This window comes from Sorex fumeus, unplaced genomic scaffold (assembly GCF_029834395.1).
Source record: "Sorex fumeus unplaced genomic scaffold, SorFum_2.1 ptg000010l, whole genome shotgun sequence".
Lineage (NCBI taxonomy): Eukaryota > Metazoa > Chordata > Mammalia > Eulipotyphla > Soricidae > Sorex > Sorex fumeus.
In genome coordinates, this window is record NW_026606067.1 from 7,447,577 (window position 1) to 7,469,048 (window position 21,472).

Below are 21,472 nucleotides of genomic sequence, written 5' to 3' on the forward strand. Positions count from 1 at the left end.
TAGCATTCTCATCCTGTTTTCGTAGGGCCCAGGACTTTGAGGCATATGTTAATGCAGGAAGAAGAGTGGAATCGAAGAGATGTGCTTGTAGCTGGAGGTTCTTTGTCCTCTTAGTAATTTCTTCAATGCTCTTGAAGGCATTCCAAGCCGCTCTCTTCCTCCTGCGCAACTCAGGTGCCAGGTCATTCATCATGTTGATTTCTCAACCTAGGTATATATAACTGTTGCATTCAGAGATGGTGGTACCGTTGAGAGTGAATGGAGCATCAGGAACGAGGCTGTTTCTCATAAACATTGTGTTTGTACGATTCAGCTATAGTCCAATCTTTCCACACTCATGGTCGAAGTCGGTCAGTATTTGTGCTGCTTGGCTGATGTTTGGTGTTATAGAATGATGTCATCAGCAAAGCGGAGGTGGTGTAGTTGCTGACCATCTATCTTCACTCCCGTTCCTTGCCATTCCCATCGTCGTATTATGTTCTCGAGGTGGAACTGAAGAGTTTTGGTGAAATGGTATCACCCTGCCGAACCCCTCTCTTGACATGGATCATTACTTCTTTGTAGAATGATGAGATCCTGGTAGTGAGTACGTAACAGAGCTCACGAAGGATCCTGATGTATTGAGTTTGTATGCCCTGATTGGCTAGGGCTTCTGTGACCGCTTCCATCTCAACAGAATCAAAGGCCTTCTTTAAATCAATGACCGTTAGACAGAGAGGCATCTTGAACTCCTGAGAAACCTCAATGAGCTTAGTAACCGTGTGGATATGGTCGATGGTACTGAATCCTTTTCGGAACCCGGCTTATTCACATGGTTGTCCTTCATCTAGCGTTCTGCTAACCCTATTCAGGATGATTCGAGTGAACAGTTTGTAGATGACAGACAATAGGCAGATTGGGCGATAGTTGCCAATGTTGTGGATGTCTTCCCTCTTGTATAGTAGTACAGTCCTGCTGGTTTTCCATTGGGATGGAACCTTGCATACAGACAGGTAGCGTGTGAAGAGCCAAGCCAGTGTATTGATGAGTACTGATGGTAAGTTCTTCAGGTGTTCAGGTCTGATATTGTCTGGGCAGGTGCTCTTTGCTTCTTTACCGATGAGATGGCATGTTGGATTTCGGAAGGGAGCACATTGGGAACGACATAGCCATCATGTGGAATGTGTTATGTGGGCAAGTGGACGTGGCTATTAAAGAGATCTGAGTAGAAGTCATGAATAATCTTCTCCATTGCCCTTCTGGAAGATATGATAGATCCATAAGGAGGGCGGAGGGCAGTCATCTTGGTCTTGTAGTTGGGGAAGGACAGGCGGGCATTATAAATGCTTTTCCCGGCTTCTGCCGCATCTACCAGCGCTGCTGCTCTCCTGTCTTTGAGGTCATCCTTGATGGCTTCTCTGCATTGTTTTGCCAGCTCGGACGTTTGCCTGCGGTTGCCTGAGGCATGTTCCAAGCCATGTTGGCGTATAAGTTCAACAGTGTTCGAAGAAAGGCCTTTTTTGTGGTTATTTCTCTCTTGGCATTCCTTGCACAATCATGGAGGTGCTGAGTCATTCGATCATATTCCTCATCAATGTTGTCAATGACGGCATCTTCCCATGTTGCCACAACAGAGCCAAAGAGCTCCCAGTTGCTGGTCATTCTGGGAGTTCTCTTCTTGAATTTTGCATTCTTTTCTCCGTGTTCTGTCAGGTAGAATTTTGCACAAAGGAGACAGTGGTCTGATCCCGTTTGGAATTTTTTGGGACAACAGCAACATCAGTTAAGCAAAACCACGGATTGAATATGATGTGGTCCATTTCATTGTGGAAACGTCCACTGGGAGACTCCCATGTCCAATGTTTAGATTCAGCCTTTTGGAACTGTGAGTTACCATGGAAGGTCTTGGTTGACATGATGAACTCAGACAGTCTGTCACCCTGTTCGTTCCATTCTAGGCCATGGGTCCCGATGTGGAGTTCATCGTCTGATCTTCTTGGTTCTATCTTGGCAATAAAATCACCGACAATGATTTTGTAGGTGTGATCTTTATAGAACTTCTCCAGCTCCATGTAGAACTTCTCAGTTTCTCTTTCACCATATTTGGATGTTGGTGCATAGACAACAAAGATAGAAACTCCCAGCAGTGAGCCACATCTATTCAAGTGTAATCGTCCGATTCGGGTTGTTAGGCATTCGAATGAATCAATGCTCATGGCTATGTTCATGTTGACAAGGATACCGACACCACCGATGCCTCTTTTGTCACAAGTTCCAAGGAACAGTTCTTTTCCAGTGTCGAAAACAGCGTGATGTGATTGATGGCTTCTCGTTTTGGTCAGATCAATGATGTTGTTCTTGATCCTTCGCGCTTGTACCATCAGGTCCTTGATGTATGCATCAGATGCCAGTGAACATGCATTAAAAGTACAGACAATCATTTTTGTCTTTCTTCGTTTTGACAGCCTATTTCTGCCTTGGGATTTTATCAGCCTCTCCTTCCACATCCTTCTTGACTGTGCCGTATGCAGGGTCAGGGGAATGAGATCCCTTTTTTGTACTAGATTTGGCATATCAAATAGACCACGGATAGCTTGCCAGGCTGTGCCATGTGGGTGGGATATTTAAGGTACCCTGAAAAATTAAATGAATGTAAATAAAAAGCTTCCAGGAGCTTGGTGTGATAATCTCTGAATCCTGGCCATTGTTGGGGTTACACGGCAGTTGGTGGGTGTAACTGTCTAGCTACTTGCAGGTACAGTCCCAAACCGTGCAGGCTTGGAGATCTCAGCTCCGGGTCCCACACACCTGGGTTCCTCTGCCAGTTCTTTTATGCGTGAGACTCATCCAAGTGTGTGGAGAGTGGTCCCAGCATGACCTTGGCTGGGGCCCGAAGGTCTTCAGCCTTTGGACTCTGGTGAGGACAGTCAGTCACAGTGTAGGAGACTCAACCTTGTTCTCTTCCAGGAGCTTGGTGTGATAATAAAGTAACAAAATAGGAGACTAACACCCAAGAATGGCAGAGATTAGTACCAGGAATTTTACTCCATGGCTTGGAGGCCATCCACACATGCTAGGGGAAAAGGGAGCTCAGATAGAGAAGGGAACACCAAATAAAGGTGTTTGTAGGATCCACCCAGGATGGAAGAAGCATGCTGAAAATAGACTATAGACCAAACATGATTGTCACCTATTGCCTCTTTTGCAAACCACAACACCGAATAAGAGAGAGAACAAAATGGAATGCCCTGCCACAGAGGCAGTGTAGGATGGCGGGGGATGGGGGGTGGGAGGGATACTGGGATCCGTGGTGGTGCGAAATGGGCACTGGTGGAGGCATGGGTATTTGATCATTGTATAATTGAAACCCAAGCACAAAAATTTGTAAGTCTGCAACTGTACCTCATGATGTCTCACTAATAAAAATTTTTAAAAAATGGATTGCTTGAATTTTTGTTTTCTGTTCAGTTGTCTCTCTTCAGTTTTTGTCATGGCATTCTTTGCTGTGCAGAAACTTTTTGGTTTGATACAATCCCATTTCCCTGTTTTTGTTTTTGTTGCCTTTGTTTTGCTGACAATCCAAACTAGCATTATTCAGACTACTCTTGAGACACTGCCTCTATTTTCTCCAGTAAGTTTATGGTTTCAGGTCTTACATTCAAATTATAATCCAGTTTGAACTTATTTTATGCATGATGTAAGATAGCTTACCATAGTGTTATAGTTTTATTCTTTACACATTGTGTCCAGTATTCCCTTCATCACTTATTTTCAAGATTTCCTTTTCCCTACTGAATATTCTTGTTTATCGTTATAAGCGAACTTGCCTTATATGTCTGGGTCTATTTCTATACTCTTTGATGTGTTCTATTGATCTGTGTGTCTATTTTTACACTTTGATTGCTATAGCTTAATAATAAATGGGAGAATAGTTACTCTTATATTCCTTGTAATCATAAACTATGAATTTAGAACTTTTCCTGACACTCATCAGGTACTTACTAAATATTTCATGCAGGAATGAATAAGTGGACATACTCATTACTATTAAATAGTGTTGCTAATTTCAAACATGTGTAAAGCAATTGACATGAGCTGAGGAAAAATATTTGTGCATTTTATAATTAGCTAAAATGAGAGATTTTTATTAACTATTAAAGGTGTTAGAAGAAATCATAGTTATTCCCTGGGGTGAAGGTTACCAATATAAAACACTCTGAAGACAAGCGAGTCATTTAAGAAAACTCATTTTGACTGTCCTTGTCTGACCTCTTTCTCTTCTGTGTCCTTTTTGGCTACCACAATGCAATGCCATTTCAGCCTCTGAAATTAGATTCATTATTCTCTTGAATAACTTTTAGTACCCTATGTGATAAGCATTTGACCTCATGCTGGTTTTCTCATTTCCAAACTAATTCTGATAAATGACCAGCATTTCCTTTTATTCTTCCAACCCTTCAAGGGGTTTTGTCAAGTACTATCTTACAAGATAGCAGTAAGAAAACATAACAAAGCTAATTTTATTTTTGTTTGCCAAGGGGAAAGTTTTCTCCACTAGCAATAGTCATTCTTTGGAAACATGAGTTAGGCATAGTCAAACTCAATTGAGTTCATGTTTTGTTTTACTATTTTACTTTATTATTTTCAAGAATATTCTAATTTTATGAAGAAAAGGTGAAAGTTTCAAGACCATTATTCTTTAGTAGTTGACTATGCAGGCTGAAGGTGGCTCAGGAGTTTAGCAGCAGAAGATAAACTAGCAAAGCACAATATAAGAACTAATAATTTCTGAATCATTACTATGATCCAAACATCTGCTAAGTAATTTATTTGGATTACCTCATTTTATTCAAGCCAACAAGACTGGTACTGTTTTTCAAAGAAACAGGGACAAATCACTTAGCCAAGATTGCAGGTTTAGGATCTAAATCAGGCCAATAGAAACTAAGTCCCAGGTCCTTAATTTTGAAGACTATTTAGAAAAAAAATTCAACGAATTGCAAATGAAACATGAAATATGCCTGATTTTTCTAACACCTTGAAAATATTGTAATATAATTATGTCCCAATAACTTCATAATGAGTTCTAAATGTTTTTTTTTTTTAATGTACTTAGGGAGGAGGGGAGGGAATGCAAGACATGAGCAGCTCAGGGTTTACTCCTGGCAGTGCTTAGCAGACCAAGGCAGCAGCAGGAGTCTCACACCAGATCAGCTGTTATACAAGGCAAATGTTTTAACTCCTGCACTCTCTCTACAGCATCTAAAATGTTTTTGTTCTTTTTTAATTTGAATGTGTCAAATAGGACTCAACTAGTTTTTTTCTATTAAGAATCTACAGCATCACTAATGAAATATTTTCATGTCTATATAGCTTTCCAAATCCTCACAGAAGGTGCATTTATTGTGTTTGTAGTGTACATAGGTCTTATTCAGCAAGATTAAATGAAATCTATTGCACACAATAGGAAAATAAAAACTATTGACTCTAGTAAATCCTTCATAGTTGAATTTTATATGTATTTCCAAGACCATTTAGCAGTACATTCCAGAGCAAAAGTAACTGCACTTTCTCTGATCAATTTTCTTAAATACATTGGGATCCTTTTGGACACCCCTATTTTTATGTCAAATTATGATTTTAATTTTTTCTCTTTTATGGGCAGAGAGGCATTGCTGCCTGAGCCCATGTACTGCTTGTACCCATGTGGCCCAAGCACATGTGTCACCCAGATCTCCCTTCTGGAGGTGTGTGCTTTCATGCTTCCTTATCTAATGCTAGGGTATGTGTAGGGGACCTCTCCACCTTTGGGGAAGGCCGCTTTCCCTCTGGAGAGCATTACTCTCCACTCTCTCCTACTTTCTCTCTATTCTCCTCATCAAAATCCTCCAAATAAAATCCAATTTAATTCAAAAAAAATTTTAATAAAATAAAATTTCTTTACAAATGGAAGAAATCCATTACAAAGATATGAGTTGCAATTAAGAGTAAATTTTTAATGGCATAAAATTGGTAGACTGAAATCTATATATTTATAATTACAAATATAAGACAATTAACTGTCTACAGAGGTCAAACAAGCATCATAACTGAAATGAAGTGAATTCTGTTACTGAGGTATTTAAGCAAACATTATACATTGGAACATGTATTACAAATAATGTACAAACAAAAGCTAAAAATCAAGTGCTATAACTCATTTTTTAATGGTCAGCATAAATGCTTTCATTAATTAGTTAGTGGAAAACTCCCACTCTCTAGTAATCTAACATTTCTCAAGCTCACAAATTGCATTAGTTTTAAAACTTTGTAATCTCACATTGTAAGGATTTCAAATTATGCCATTGCTTACAACACAGATAACTTGCTTAATACTGTGTTTGCCAATTCTTGTAATTGGGAGATTCCAGATCTTATGTGATGACTGTTTAATTAACCACATTCATTGTGCTTTTTTCTGTCTCTGTGTGTATGTGTGTGTGCGTTTGTTGCAGAGAAGGCCAACAGTCACCAGAACAATGGCAGAAGACATATGGTAGATGCTCTGGGAATGAAGTATACCACATTGTTTTGGAAGAAAGTACATTTTTTGCTGAATATGAAGGGAAAAGTTTTACATATGCCTCTTTCCATGCGCACAAAAAGTATGTTTCTACTTCCAGTGTGGGATTAAAATATCAATTGGGCTTGGGAAGAGAGCTGAAAGTGCCCAAGCACATAATCTGGCACTGCATGGCCTGATGAACACCCCCAATGGGGAGTCCCTAGGCTACTGCCAAATAATAAAAGATAAATGGTAAATCACTCATAGCATTTAAATACCACTTTCAAAGACAGTTACTGAATCGTCTCATACAGATGTCATATATAATGAAACAAACACATCATGTCTAATGATAACAAACCCTCAGAGTCTGATCACAAAATTGAGCTTACCAAGGTAGGGAAGTGATAAGTTGTCTCTTGCACTATGGTGGAATGAGATTGGCTCTTTGGTGGGGATATCATATGGTAAAATTGTACATAAAAGTTAATAAACATGTTCCTTTTTTTCCCGCTTTGGTTTGTTTTTTGAAGGAAGGGTCAAACCCATTAGTGCTCAGGGCTTACTCCTGGTTCTGTTCTCAGGGATCACTTCTGGTGGGTTTGGAGGGATTTTTTGTGCCAGCAATCAATTGGGTCAGGCACATGCAAGGCAAATGTCTATGTGCTGTAATATGTCTCTGACCCCTCTCTTTTTATTTTTTGTTTTTGACTCACAAAGGGCTGGAGCGATAGCACAGTGGTAGGGCGTTTGCCTTGCATGCAGCCAACATGGCCGACCCGAGTTCAATTCCTCCTCCCCTCTTGGAGAGCCCGGCAAGCTACCGAGAGTATTTCGCCCACACAGCAGAGCCTGGCAAGCTACCCATGATGTATTTGATATGCCAAACACAGTAACAACAAAGTCTCCAATGGAGACATTACTGGGCCCGCTCGAGCAAATCGATGAACAACAGGAGGACAGTGACAGTGACAGTGGCTCACAAAAGTGCTTTGGGGCTACCTACGGCTCATTGCTTAGAGGTAACATCCAGTGATACTCAAGAGACTAGTGGTGTCAAGAGACTAGTGGTGTCAGGAACTGAACCCAGACCTCCCTCCTGTGTGTTTACTACATATTATTTAATATCACTTAAAGAGAAATATGCCTTGCATATTTAGTTTCTGAATTCTTTCTCTGCTACCTCATAGCTCCCAACCACAACCTGGGATAACTCTGGTTTTCCCTAGTACTGCCAAGCCCAAGCATGACTGGGAGTAGCCCCTCAGGTATTTAAACAAAGTCATAATAAGATATATAAAATAATAAGATATATAAAATCTAGGCATCTAGAAAACCACTTTTTTGACCATAGAAATATAAGTTTAAAATGATATGCTTTCTAATTCAAACATGAAATATATTTTGTTTCATTTTTTTAAAATAGCATTAAAATAATGTCATCAGTATTAATTCATTAATGAGGTATATTTTAGTCTATGTATTTAACATACTTCACTAATATAATATGTAAGATATTTATTGCACGCAGCCAACATGACCGACCCAAGTTCGATTCCTCCACCCCTCCCAGAGAGCCCGGCAAGCTACCGAGAGTATTCGATATGCCAGACACAGTAACAACAAAGTCTCCAATGGAGACGTTACTGGGCCCACTTGAGCAAATCGATGATCAACGGGAGGGCCTTTACTTTACTTTACTACCTACATTCAAGGATTATTATTTATGTTAAAGTTTTACAAATATTTTACTAAATTTTTTTCCTAAAATTTAGTGAAAACATATATGGAAAAACAAAGCAAGAAGGGATTTTAGGAATATAGCTAAGATTTTCCATCTCCTTTAGGTAATTAAATATAAACCTCTCTTTGAACTAAAATAGAATATTTTCATGAATTTTTGAGCAAAATAAGATAAATTTATGGCAAGTTTATAAAAACAACTATTTCTTTTACTACTTGGTATGTTTCCTGATAAATTCTATTTTATTTTGTTCTTCATTGTTTGATAAAAATCTCTATTGATAGATATAACTTAGTCAACTTTATTTTCCAGGGAAATCAAGACAATTTTTCTATAAAATATACACTTAGGATATTTTCAGATTTGAAAATGTACTGATTGGGAATTTTTGTTTGACTTTAATCTTATAAGTATTTACTAATTTTGTTACATATGCAAACAAACAAAAGAAATCACTTGTTTGCTGACTTACAACTCTTAAACTCTTTTCTTTTCTTTTTTTTTAATTAAGGTTTGGTGTCTGCCTGATTGGTGTAAGGAGGGAGGATAATAAAAACATTTTACTGAATCCAGGTCCTCGTTATATTATGAACGCTTCAGATACGTGTTTTTATATTAATATTACCAAAGAAGAGAATTCAGCATTTAAAAACCAAGACCAACAGAAGAAAAGCAACATGTCAAGGTCATTTTATCATGGACCTTCTAGATTACCTGTGCATAGTATAATTGCCAGCATGGGTAAGTAGAAATTAATTTCAAAATGCCATTAGTTCCTTTCTAAAAATATATAGTAAATATGCTTCAACTTTCATCAAGATTTCAAATTCAGTTTTATTTATTTTTATTTTGCTCTGTTTGGGTTTTCCCAGCTGTGCTTAGAGATCAATTCTGGCTCTCTGTTCAGGGATCACTCCTGGGGCTGAGAACTCTGTGCACCATAGGGGTTGCCGGGGACTGAACCCAGATCGGTTGAGTGCACGTGCCCTACCCATTTTACTACTGCTCCAGCTCTCAAATTCAATTTTTTTTTTCAGTACCAGAGTTGATGGATTACTACACAGAAGAAAAGATAAAAGCTTGCAGTTCGCTGAGGTTTAGATGGAAGTGGAAGGTATTACTTTAGGGGCTAAGTCAGAGGAAGGAGGACAAATATGAGGTGGTCTCACATGAACATTTGTTGTGTTTAGAAAAAAAAAGTGTGTGTGTGGGGGGGTGGATAGCCAGTACAAAATGGCAACAAATCCAATTATTAAACAGCATCCCAAGCTGTCACTGGAGGTTATGGTGGGGAGGGAAGAGACGTGAATGTGGACTGAAAGTAACATGTCCTCCCGTTCATTGATTTGCTCTAGCAGGCCCAGTAACGTTGCCATTTTGAGACTTGTTATTACTGTGTTTGGCATTGGCTTGTTGTTACTGTGTTTGGCATATTAAATATGTCACAGGTAGCTTGCCAAAGGTAGCTTGCCAGAGGCCAGGCTCTGCCACGGAGGCGAGATACTCTCGGTAGCTTGCTGGGCCCTCCGAGAGGGGCGGAGGAATCGAACCCCGCTCAGCCAGGCTGGTGCACACAAGGCAAATGCCCTACCGCTGTTCTATAGCTGGTAATGGAGGCTTAGGGACACTTTAGTTGTGGTGAGGATGTGATAACTCTCCTTCACAGCCATAAATATCAATGCTATTTTAGCATGTTACCTAAGCTACAGTGCAAATTTTTTAAGAAAATTATTCTGTCAAAGTTGCTGTAAAGAGATCCACAATGTAAAGAATCTGCATAAATAATTCTGAAGGCAAAAGATACTTGTGATAATTAAGACAGTCCTGTGGAAAGAAGGCTTTTCTGAGAATGTGCTAAGGAAAGAAATGATTTGCTTGGTGACTATGTCAAGTGATGATCAACAAAGATTGTAGTGTTGCAGAGTCAGCAATGGCAAACAAAAATACCTCTGTATATTACAAACCTGGTTTCTCTAAGTATACTCATACATTTTATGAATTGTTAAGTTCATAGACATTTGGTAATTCAAAGCTTCCATATAGTTGTCTAATACTTCCTCGTTTCATTTGTAAGTTCTTTAGTATCAACAAGAGACTATTTTTGATAATTCATTGCTTTTTTCCTTATTTCTCCTTCCTTCCTTCCTTCCTTCCTTCCTTCCTTCCTTCCTTCCTTCCTTCCTTCCTTTCTTCCTTCCTTTTGCCACACTGAACCATACTCAGGACTTACTCCTGGCTCTGAACTCAGGGATTACTCCTGGTGTACTCCGGAGACTATGGAGGTCTGGTGGTCAAATCCCAGTTGGCCCCATGCAAGGCAAATGCTTGTGCACTGCACTATCTCCTCCTCCTTCTTCATTGTTTCCTCAAAAAGCTCCATCTTTTTTCCACCTAATTTTCACCTTTGAAATTATGACATGCAAGCTACATGTATTTATTGAGACAAGGATAGAATTTGCTTAAAATTTTTCTCCCACGTCTACAAACATTGTAGTTTCTGTAACAAAGAAAATCTCCCGATTTTAATGCTTTCACTTATGCAAGGAAACCGTTGTTTTTTCCTTCTGAGGTCTCATTAATTCCTCTTTATTATCTGTCTCAGTTGTTCCCTAATTCACTGACACATTCCTCCACTTGTCCCTTTATTCCTCTATCCCTCTTTCTTTCTCTCCATGCACACATATGCACAAAGACACTCTAGACCCCTTGCCATGATATCTCTGCAAATAAATTCCTTGAAAGATTGTTTTTGGTGATGAGCTTGATATCTAATTGTTTCTTCAAATCTCAGCTTAATTCAGTCTGACATATGCTACCATTACATCACTAAATCTACTCTAGCAAGGCCACCAGTTTGTCACTAAATCTAGTTGACATCTTCGCTGGAAGAGAATATTGATTGTATTGTTCTTAAAACACCCAGTGCTTTTCTCTGCATCAGACACATTCATTTTCCTTGAGTACTCAGATCTGCTCCGACAGGTTTAATTGTTCTCATGAACTGATAAGTCTCCAGCTTATGAAACAACTTAAAGTTTTCTTCCAATGATATATTCAGTTGTCCACTGTTTTTTTTCTATTTGCAAATATTACAGGTAAAAAATACAGGATGAACTAATATTTCCACCCTCAGTCTAAACTATTGCCTCCTACATTTTATTTAACTAAAAACAGAAAACACCACTATCCTTTTAGTAAAATGACAGTGAAATTTCTCTCCTAAACTGAGAGTCAAGAAGATCCCCTAAATAATGATACTAGACAATGTACACATACTGAGTCTGTGCTGAAGTACCTGGAATTGTTTGATATTTATGTTTTATTTATATGATAATAATATACAAAGATATATTTGTTCAATACATAAACAAAAGCCTATACACACTATGTATATTTATCTTATATATAAGATATATACATACTATAAGATATATACATACTGTATATATCTTATATCAAGCACAATAGCACTATAGCACTATCCTCCCATTGTTCATCAACTTTCTCGAGCAGGCACCAGTAATGTCTCCATTATGAGAGTTGTTACTGTTTTTGGCATATCGAATACACCACAGGGAGCTTGCCAGGCTCTGCCATGCAGGCAGGATACTCTCGGTAGCTTGCTGGGCTCTTCAGAGGGATGAAGGAATTGAACCCGGGTCAGCTGCATGCAAGGCAAACGCCCTTCCCACTGTTATCACTCCAGCCCATATCTTATATATACAGTATACATATATTGTGTATATATATACAGTATGTGTATCTTATATATACATAGAGAAGATATATAGAAGATATATACACATATATGTATATATACACACATATATTATATATATATATATCTTCTTTATCTCTTTCCCTATCATTGGACATCCGGGCAATTTACATGTCATTTTTATTGGACTAAGTTCTGCAGTAAACATTGCTGTGCATATATCTTTTCAGACTATTAGAGCAGGTTTTTCTTAGTCACAACATACTTAAGTATATACCCCTCATTGAAGACTCCCCCTACTCACTACTTTCAGATTCTTCCTCTGATCCAAGCAACAGTGTATCTATTGAGTGTAATGCATCTATACTCCAAAGTCAGTACCAGTTTTTTATTTACTTTGGTACTCTCTCCAGTCTTGTCTCTGTCACCCTCAAAACCGATGCATTTCCCCCTGTAAAAACTGGTACCGTTACACTCAAGAAACAAGTGAGGTAAGAGGAACATTAAAGGAATTATGGTTTGGGGGCTGGAGCAATAGCACAGCAGGTAGAGCATTTGCCTTGCACGCGGCCAACCTAGGTTCGATTCCCAGCATCCATTGTGGTCCCCTGAGCACCACCAGGGGTAATTCCTGAGTTCATGAGCCAGGAGTAACCCCTGTGAAATGCCAGGTATGACCCAAAAAGAAAAAAAAGGAAATACAGTTTTAATAGTTCTTTCAAAGAATATGACAGAAGACTTAAAGACTTTCAGCAGAATGTCCAGACATTGAGTTCATAAGTAAAATGAGTCATCATGATCTATGATAGCATTCATCTGTTAGATTGCTTTATTTATACAGATAGGAAAGACATCAGCTTTCCTGAAAGCAATGTCTTATTCTTAAATTCCAATGACAAATACAAAAGGACGGTGCAGCAGGTGACATATGCCCTCTCCCAGTTCAATCCCTAGCAACACATAGACCCACTTCATGATGATTGTGTCCATGGTGGCTTCACAAAGCCAGGTAGCCCTGGTGTTTCTCCAGAATCATCTGGTGGTTGGAGGTCCACAGCTTGCAGGACCCCAGCAGCCCCGCATCCTCAAGTCTCTCACTCAGTGATGCAACTTAGATGGGCAAGTATTGCCAGGTGTAGATTCCCAGCATCCCCTGAGCACTGCTTGAGAAATCCTCTTCCCTCAACAACAACAACAAAAAACCCAATGGGATTTGTTTAATGTTTTTGTCTTGTTTTGTTTATTTTGATGGCACACCCAGAGGTGCTCAGGGCTTACTTCTGGTTATGAGCTCAGGGATCACTCCCTTTGAGGCTTAGGGGATCCTTTGAGTTAGAAATTGAACCCAGGATGGCCCCATCTAAAGCAAGTGTCATACTCACTGTGCTATCTCTTGGGTCCTGTTTAATGTTTTTAAAAGTTCATTTATGCATAAACCTAAAGCTCTCTGTACTTGCTGTTCTTCCTATAGTTAGTATGTTCCTGACTATCTTTCTAATACAAAAATGTCATACTTCACAGTGACCATTCCTTCTGTCTAGTGTAAAAGTCCTTACTCCCTTTAATCAGCAACCCTTTATCATACATTACGTTTCTAGATTTTTTTTCTCTGTGGCATTATGATATAAAAACGTGGGTTTGGGGCCTGAGGAATTAGTACAGAGTGATAGTACATATGCCTTGCATGATGCAAGGCCAGGTTACCTTGTGTCAAATGATCCTCTAAGCACTGCCAGGAGGAATTTCTCAGCTTTGAGCATGGTGGGAGGAGTCCTCAAGCATTGCCTGCTGTGAAACCAAAATGAAAAAAGGAGGCCTTGATTAAAGTTCATATGTTTGTCAAGTTTGATTGGTTGTCTGCATATTCTGTCCAGAATAGTTTGTGTCTTACAGTAGTTACTCGACAAATGTTTGTTGAATATAAAAAGTGGTCATAAATCAGTAAATGAAAACAAATTCAATAAAATGGTGAACGAATAGAGTGAATGATAAAATGAGAAATCCACAAAAGTGAATTGTCCAGGGGATCAGAGTGACAGCACAGCAGGTAGAGTTTGTGCCTTCATGTGCCCAACATAGGTTCAATCCCCCACATCCCATATGGTCCCCAAGCAACTCCAGGACTGAACTCTGAGGACAGAGCAGGGAGAAAGCCCCGAATACCACTGAGTGTGGGCGCCAAACAAAAATAAAATGAAAGTTGAAGTCGCCAAAATGGTTTTGCTAATTTTTAACAAGTGTAAACTAAATTTTAATACGGTAACATGATTTATTTACCCTTGAATTCTTAAATAATTTTTCAGGATTGTACAAATTTTTTTTGTTGGGTTTTTTTTTTTTTGCTCTTGAGCTAAACTCAGCAAATTTACTATTTTATAATTTTACAGTTTTTCAGCCTGGATGGAGAACAGAAATCCCCACATAAAAAAGAACTCAGTAACTATTGGGATGAAAGGATAAACTATAAATGTATTTCCTTGTTACTATGATTATGTCACAGTTCAGTTTGAATAGTAAGCAATTCATATGCCATGTTTTAGCAGAAATCTTTAATACATGTTCATGTTTCTTCCTTCTAGGGACCGTGGCTATAGACTTGCAAGACACAAGCTGTAGGTCGACCAGTGGCCCCACCCTGTCTCTTCCTGCAGAAGGAAGCAAAGAAGCCAGAAGACCCAGCATAGCTCCTGTTTTAGAGGTTGCAGATACTTCATCTATTCAAACCTGTGATCTTCTAAGTGATCAATCAGAAGACGAAACTACACCAGATGAAGTCATTTCCTCAAATTTAGAGTAAGTTTGCTTTTTTACGCTGTATAATTTTATGATATGTGGATTTTCCATGGAGAGCTACTGGCCTTACCTTTTGAAGCATCTAGAGTCCTTCCTACATAATTCTTCTGAAATTTCCTTTCAGGTATAAAGTATACTGGTTAAGAAACCAATAATATATGCTACTCATCACATCTTAAGCTCTCTAATTTCTGTTTCAATATAGATTTATGTTCCATTTTCCGCAAATTGTTCTCATCCCTCAAATCAATAAAACACAAACTAGCGTTATTTATGTGATCTAAATTCTCCTTATATTAATTAAAATGGAATTTTATATTTTACTGGATTGGATAAAGAGCTCCAGAGGCTGGAGCTTGTGATCAGCATGTGTTAAACCTGAGTTTGGGGGCTGGTGGGACTCTTGCCTTGCATGTGGCTGACCCAGATTTGATTCGCAGCATCCCATATGGTCCCCCACACATCTCCAGGAGTAATTCCTCAGTGCAGAGCCAGGAGTAACCCCTGTGCATTGCTGGGTGTGATCCAAAAATAATAAAATCATGAAAAAAAACTGGGTTTGGCCCCTGGTATATTGTGTTGTTCCTGAACACAGCCAGGATTCCTGGCTCCATGTAAGAAGAAGCCCCCAAACACCACCAATGCAAAAATGTGCTCTTTGTTAACTTCTGAACTAATAACATATGAAAATAGTTTGAGTAGGGTTTAGAATGATTTTGTTCAAAATTTTTACCAAAGGAAAATAAGCTTTCATATTGAATAAAGAAATTCTTTCCACATTACATTTTCATTTTAAAAACAATTAATTCATGCTACTACGTTTTGATGGTTTCATCTTAAACAGCAGTACTGCCAAAATGTGCAGGTGGTTATTTTTATAAAGTTAGCAAACAAACTGAGTATCTTTGATAATATTTTAAGCATAGTTTCAACAAAAATTCTTTTCTGGGAGTTTCAATGAATAATTAACTCAATCATGTACTTCCATTTTGTTTTACATCCATGACTAGTGAATATTGATGGAGTGAGTCATTTTAATGCATTTGAATTTAAATATGTTTTGTAAAAATAATACATCTTTAAGTTTCTGTAGTTTTTTGGAAAGAGGCATGACAATCCTTTTCTAGAAGAATCATTTAGTACTTTACAATTTATGAATTAGTTGGTCCTTGTTACAACACCTGATTTATATTCTGAAGCATAAATGTGCCTATAAAATGAATAACAGCAGAAACAAACACAGAAGCACAAAAGATGAAGGAATATGACTATGTTCTAAAATACATTGCTTATGAATCTGAAAATTTGAATTTTAACAAGTTTTTACCTATCATATAATATTCTTTTTATTTTCCCCTCAATTATCTTGATCACTTGATCCCCCGTTATTCATCGATTTACGCAAGCGGGTGTCAGTAACGTCTCCATTCATCCCTGTTGCGTGCTAGCGTAGCCCAGTGGCATCTGTTCATTCTAGGAACATGCAGAGCCTCAAAGCGATCATTCAGGGTCTTGACGAAGCAGTCTGACCATCTTGTAGGTGGGCGTCCACGCGATCTTTTGATGTCCCGTGGAATCCAGTCAGTAATGGCTCTAGTCTAGCGGTTGTGTGTAAACCTCATTACATGTCCAGCCCATCTGAATTTTGATGCCTTGGCAAATGAGAGAGCGTCCCTGATTCTTGAGCATTGATGGAGATCAGAACTCTGGATTCTATCTCTCATTTGAGTGAATCGTGATATTCCAAGCATAGCTCTTTCGATTCCTCTTTGAGAGACCCAAATAGCATTCTCATCCTGTTTTCGTAGGGCACAGGTCTCTGAGGCATATGTTAATGCAGGAAGAGCAGTGGAATCGAGGAGATGTGCTTGTAGCTGGAGGTTCTTTGTCCTCTTACTTATTTCTTCAATGCTCTTGAAGGCATTCCAACCCGCTCTCTTCCTCCTGTGTAACTCAGGTGCCAGGTCATTCACCATGTTGATTTCCCGACCTAGGTATAACTGTTACATTTGGAGATGGTGATTCTGTTGAGCGAATGGAATGTCAGGAACGAGGCTGTTTCACATAAACATTGTCTTCGTAAGATTCAGCTGTAGTCCGACCTTTTCACACTCACGGTCGAAGTTGGTCAGCATTTGTGCTGCTTGGCTGATGTTTGGTGATATTAGAACAATGTCATCAGCAAAGCGGAGGTGGTGTAGTTGCCGACCATCTATCTTCACTCCCATTTCTTCCCATTCCAGTGGTCACATGATGTTCTCGAGGGTGGCACTGAAGAGTTTTGGTGAAATGGTATCACCCTGCTGAATCCCTCTCTTGACTGGATGTTTACTTCTTTGTAGAATGGTGAGATCTTGGTAGTGAATCTGTAATAGAGCTCACAGAGGATCCTGAAGTATTGAGTTTGTACACCCTGATTTTTTTTTTATTAGTGAAACACCATGAGGTACAGTTGTAGATTTACAAATTTTTTTTTTTATTTTATTTTATTTTTTTTATTTTTTTTTCCCCTTTATTTTATTTTATTTTTTTTAAAGTTGTAGATTTACAATTTTTTGTGCTTTGGTTTCAATTATACAATGATCAGATACCCATCCCTCCACCAGTGCCCATTTTCCACCACCATGGATAATATCCCTCCCACCCCCATCCCCCCATCCCCCCATCTCTGTGGCAGGGCAATCCCCTGTGTTCTCTCTCTCCTTTTGGGTGTTGTGGTCTGCAAAAGAGGCATTGAGTGGCAAACATGTTCAGTCCATAGTCTACTTTCGACATGCATCTCCCCTCCTGGGAGGATCCTCCAAACATCCTTTATTTGGTGCTCCCTTCTCTATCTGAATAGCCCTTTCCTCTAGGATACCCGGCTGGCCTCTAAGTTATGGAGTAATCCTCCTGGTGCTGATCTCAGCTATTCTTGGGTATTAATCTCATACTTTGTTACTTTATATCCCCCAGATGAATGCAATCTTTCTATGTCTATCCCTCTCTTTCTGACTCATTTCGCTTAGCATGATACTTTCCATATTGTACCACTTGTATGTAAATTTCATGACTTCATCTTTTCTAAGAGCTACATAGTACTCCATTGTGTAGATGTACCAAAGTTTCTTTAACCAGTCATCTGTTCTTGGGCATTCAGGTTTCTTCCAGTTTCTGGCTATTGTAAAGAGGGCTGCAATGAACAAACAAGTGCAGATGTCACTTCGACTATACATTTTTGCCTCTCTGGGATATATTCCCAGGAGTGATATTGCTGGGTCAAATGGGAGCTCAATTTCTAATTTTTTGAGAATCGTCCATACTGTTTTCCAGAAGGGCTGAACCAGTGGACATTCCCACCAACAGTGAAGGAGTGTCCCTTTCTCGCCACATCCACGCCAGCATCGGTTGCTTTTGTTCTTTTGAATGTGGGCCAGTCTCTGAGGTGTGAGATGGTATCTCATTGTGGTTTTGATCTGCATCTCCCTGATGATTAATGATGTAGAGCATTTTCTCATGTGCTTTTTTGCCATTCGGATTTCTTCTTTGAGAAAGTTTCTGTTCATTTCATTGCCCCATTTTTGGATGGGGTTGGATGTTTTCTTCTTGTGGAGTTTAACCAGTATTTTGTATATCCTGGATATCAACCCCTTGTCAGATGTGTATTCGGTGAATATCCTTTCCCATTCTGTAGACTGTCTTTGTATTTTGGTCACTGTTTCTTTGGAGGTGCAGAAGCTTCTTAGTTTAAGATAGTCCCATTTATCTATCTCTGTTTTCACTTGCTTGGCCAGTGGCGTGGCATCTTTGAAGGTACCATTAGCTTCAATGTCATGGAGGGTTTTGCCAACTTTATCTTCAATGTACCTTATGGTTTCTGGTCTGATGTTGAGGTCTTTAATCCATTTTGATCTTACTTTTGTACATGGTGTTAGGCAGAGTTCTGAGCCTATTTTTTTGCATGTAGCCGTCCAGTGATGCCAACACAATTTATTAAAGAGGCTTTCCTTACTCCATTTCACATTACTTGCACCTTTATCAAAGATTAGATGAGCATATGATTGAGGAGAGATGTCAGTGTATTCAACCCTGTTCCATTGGTCTGCAGTTCTGCCTTTGTTCCAGTACCATGCTGTTTTAATTATTACTGCTTTGTAGTACAGTTTGAAGTTCGGGAGGTTGATTCCTCCCATTTTCTTTTTCCCAAGAATTGCTTTAGCTATTCGTGGGGGCTTATTGTTCCATATAAATTTCAAGAGTGTTTGCTCCATTTCTTTGAAGAATGTCATGGGTATCCTTATAGGGATTGCATTGAATTTATACAATGCTTTCGGTAGTATTGCCATTTTGACAATGTTAAGTCTCCCGACCCATGAGCAGGGGATATCTTTCCATTTCCTCATGTCCTCTTTTATTTCCTGAAGTAGCGTTTTGTAGTTTTCTTTGTACAGGTCCTTTACTTCCTTAGTTAAGCTGATTCCTAGGTACTTGATTTTCTGGGGCACAATTGTGAATGGGATTGTTTTTTTCATGTTGCTTTCTTCTCTCTCACTGTTTGCGTATAGGAAAGCCATGGACTTTTGGGTATTGATTTTATAACCTGCAACTTTACTATACGAGTCTATTGTTTCTAAGAGTTTTTTGGTGGAAGTTATTGGGTTCTCTAAGTAGAGTATCATATCATCTGCGAATAGTGAGAGCTTGATTTCTTCCTTTCCTACCTGAATGCCCTTAATATCTTTTTCCTGCCTAATCGCTATTGCAAGTACTTCCAGTACTATATTGAACAGCAGTGGAGAGAGTGGGCATCCCTGTCTCGTCCCTGATCTTAGAGGGAAGGCTCTCAGTTTTTCCCCATTGAGGATGATGCTTGCTGTAGGCTTGTGGTAGATGGCTTTAATTATGTTGAGGAAGGTCCCCTCTATACCCATTTTGGCTAGGGTTTTCATCATAAAGGGGTGCTGGATCTTATCAAATGCTTTCTCTGCATCTATTGATATGATCATATGCTTTTTATCTTTTCTTTTGTTGATATGGTGGATTATGTTGATTGATTTCCGAATGTTGAACCATCCTTGCATCCCTGGGATGAATCCTACTTGGTCATGGTGTATGATCTTTTTGATGAGTAGTTGGATTCTATTTGCTAGTAGTTTGTTGAGGATCTTTGCATCTGTGTTCATCAGGGATATCGGCCTGTAATTCTCTTTCTTTGTGGTATCTCAGTCTGCTTTTGGTATCAGTGTGATATTTGCTTCGTAGAAACTGTTTGGAAGTGTTTTTGATATTTCAATTTCGTGGAAAAGCTTAAAGAGCATTGGGAGTAAGTCCTCTTTAAAGATTTGGAAGAATTCACTAGTGAATCCATGCGGGCCAGGACTTTTGTGCTTGGGGAGACTTTTTATTACCATTTCAATTTCCTTGATGGTGATAGGTCTGTTCAGGTATTCCAGGTCTTCTTGGTTCAGCCTTGGGAGTCTGTAGGAGTCTAGGAATTTATCCATTTCCTCGAGGTTTTGATGTTCCGTGGCATAAAGCTTCTCAAAGTACTCCCTGAGGATCCTCTGAATTTCTGTGGTTTCTGTTGTAATGACCCCCTTTTCATTTCTGATTCGGTTTATTAGGGTTTTCTCTCTCCCTTTCTTTGTGAGTTTTCTAGAGGCTTATCGATCTTGTTAATTTTCTCAAAGAACCAGCTCTTGGTTTCATTGATCTTTCGGATTGTTTTTTGGGTTTCCATCTCGTTAATCTCTGCTCTGAGTTTTATTATTTCCTTTCTCCTGTTCGGGTTGTGCTCCTTTTTTTGGTCCTTCTCCAAGCTCTTAAGCTGTGAGGTTAGGTTACTTATGTGTGCTCGCTCCTCCTTCCTGAGGAATGCTTGTAGAGCTATAAACTTTCCTCTTAACACAGCCTTTGCTGTGTCCCATAAGTTTTGGTAACTCGTGTTCTCATTTTCATTCGTTTCTAGGAATCTTTTGATTTTCTCTTTGATTTCCTGTCTAATCCACTCGTTGTTCAATAGTGCACTGTTTAATTTCCAGGTGTTTGATTTAGTTTTCTGTTTTTGTGTGTGATTTACTTCTAATTTCAGCGCATTATGGTCTGAGAAGATTGTTGATACAATCTCTACCTTCTTAATTTTATGGAGGCATGTTTTGTGGCTCAGCATGTGGTCTATCTTGGAGAATGTTCCATGGACGCTTGAGAAGAATGTGTATTCAGCTTTTTGTGGATGAAGTGTCCTGTATATATCTACTAAGTCCCTTTCTTCCATTGTTTCCCTCAAATGAAGTATGTCCTTGCTAAGCTTGACTCTGGTTGATCTATCAAGAGGTGACAAAGCAGTGTTGAAGTCTCCCACTAGTATTGTGTTGCTATTGATGTCTTTTTCCAAATCTATGAGTAGTTGTTTTAAGTACTTTGCTGGTCTCTCATTAGGTGCATATACATTTATTATTGTAAGTTCTTCCTGTTGTACAGATCCTCTGATCAATAAGTAATGGCCTTCACTGTCTCTTATGACCTTCCTCACTCTGAAATCGATGTGGTCTGATATAAGGATGGCTACCCCAGCTTTTTTATGGGAGCTGTTTGCCTGTAGGATTGTTTTCCAGCCTTTGACTCTGAGTCTGTGTTTGCTTTGACTATTGAGATGCGTTTCTTGCAGGCAGCAGAATGTTGGGTTCAATTTTCTAATCCATCCTGCCACCCTATG

At 39.0% G+C, this 21,472-nt stretch overlaps 1 protein-coding gene across 2 annotated transcripts in view; it reads left to right on the plus strand.

Annotated features, from left to right (window-relative positions):
- The window catches only part of KCNT2 (potassium sodium-activated channel subfamily T member 2), a 436,080-nt gene that overhangs the window by 296,717 nt on the left and 117,891 nt on the right, over positions 1 to 21,472 (plus strand). For both annotated transcript variants that reach the window (XM_056110603.1, XM_056110604.1), the window contains exons 15-17: positions 6,474 to 6,623; positions 8,779 to 9,008; positions 14,565 to 14,778. In XM_056110603.1, coding sequence (XP_055966578.1) covers positions 6,474 to 6,623; positions 8,779 to 9,008; positions 14,565 to 14,778 — 594 coding nt within the window. The remainder of the gene's footprint in view (positions 1 to 6,473; positions 6,624 to 8,778; positions 9,009 to 14,564; positions 14,779 to 21,472) is intronic.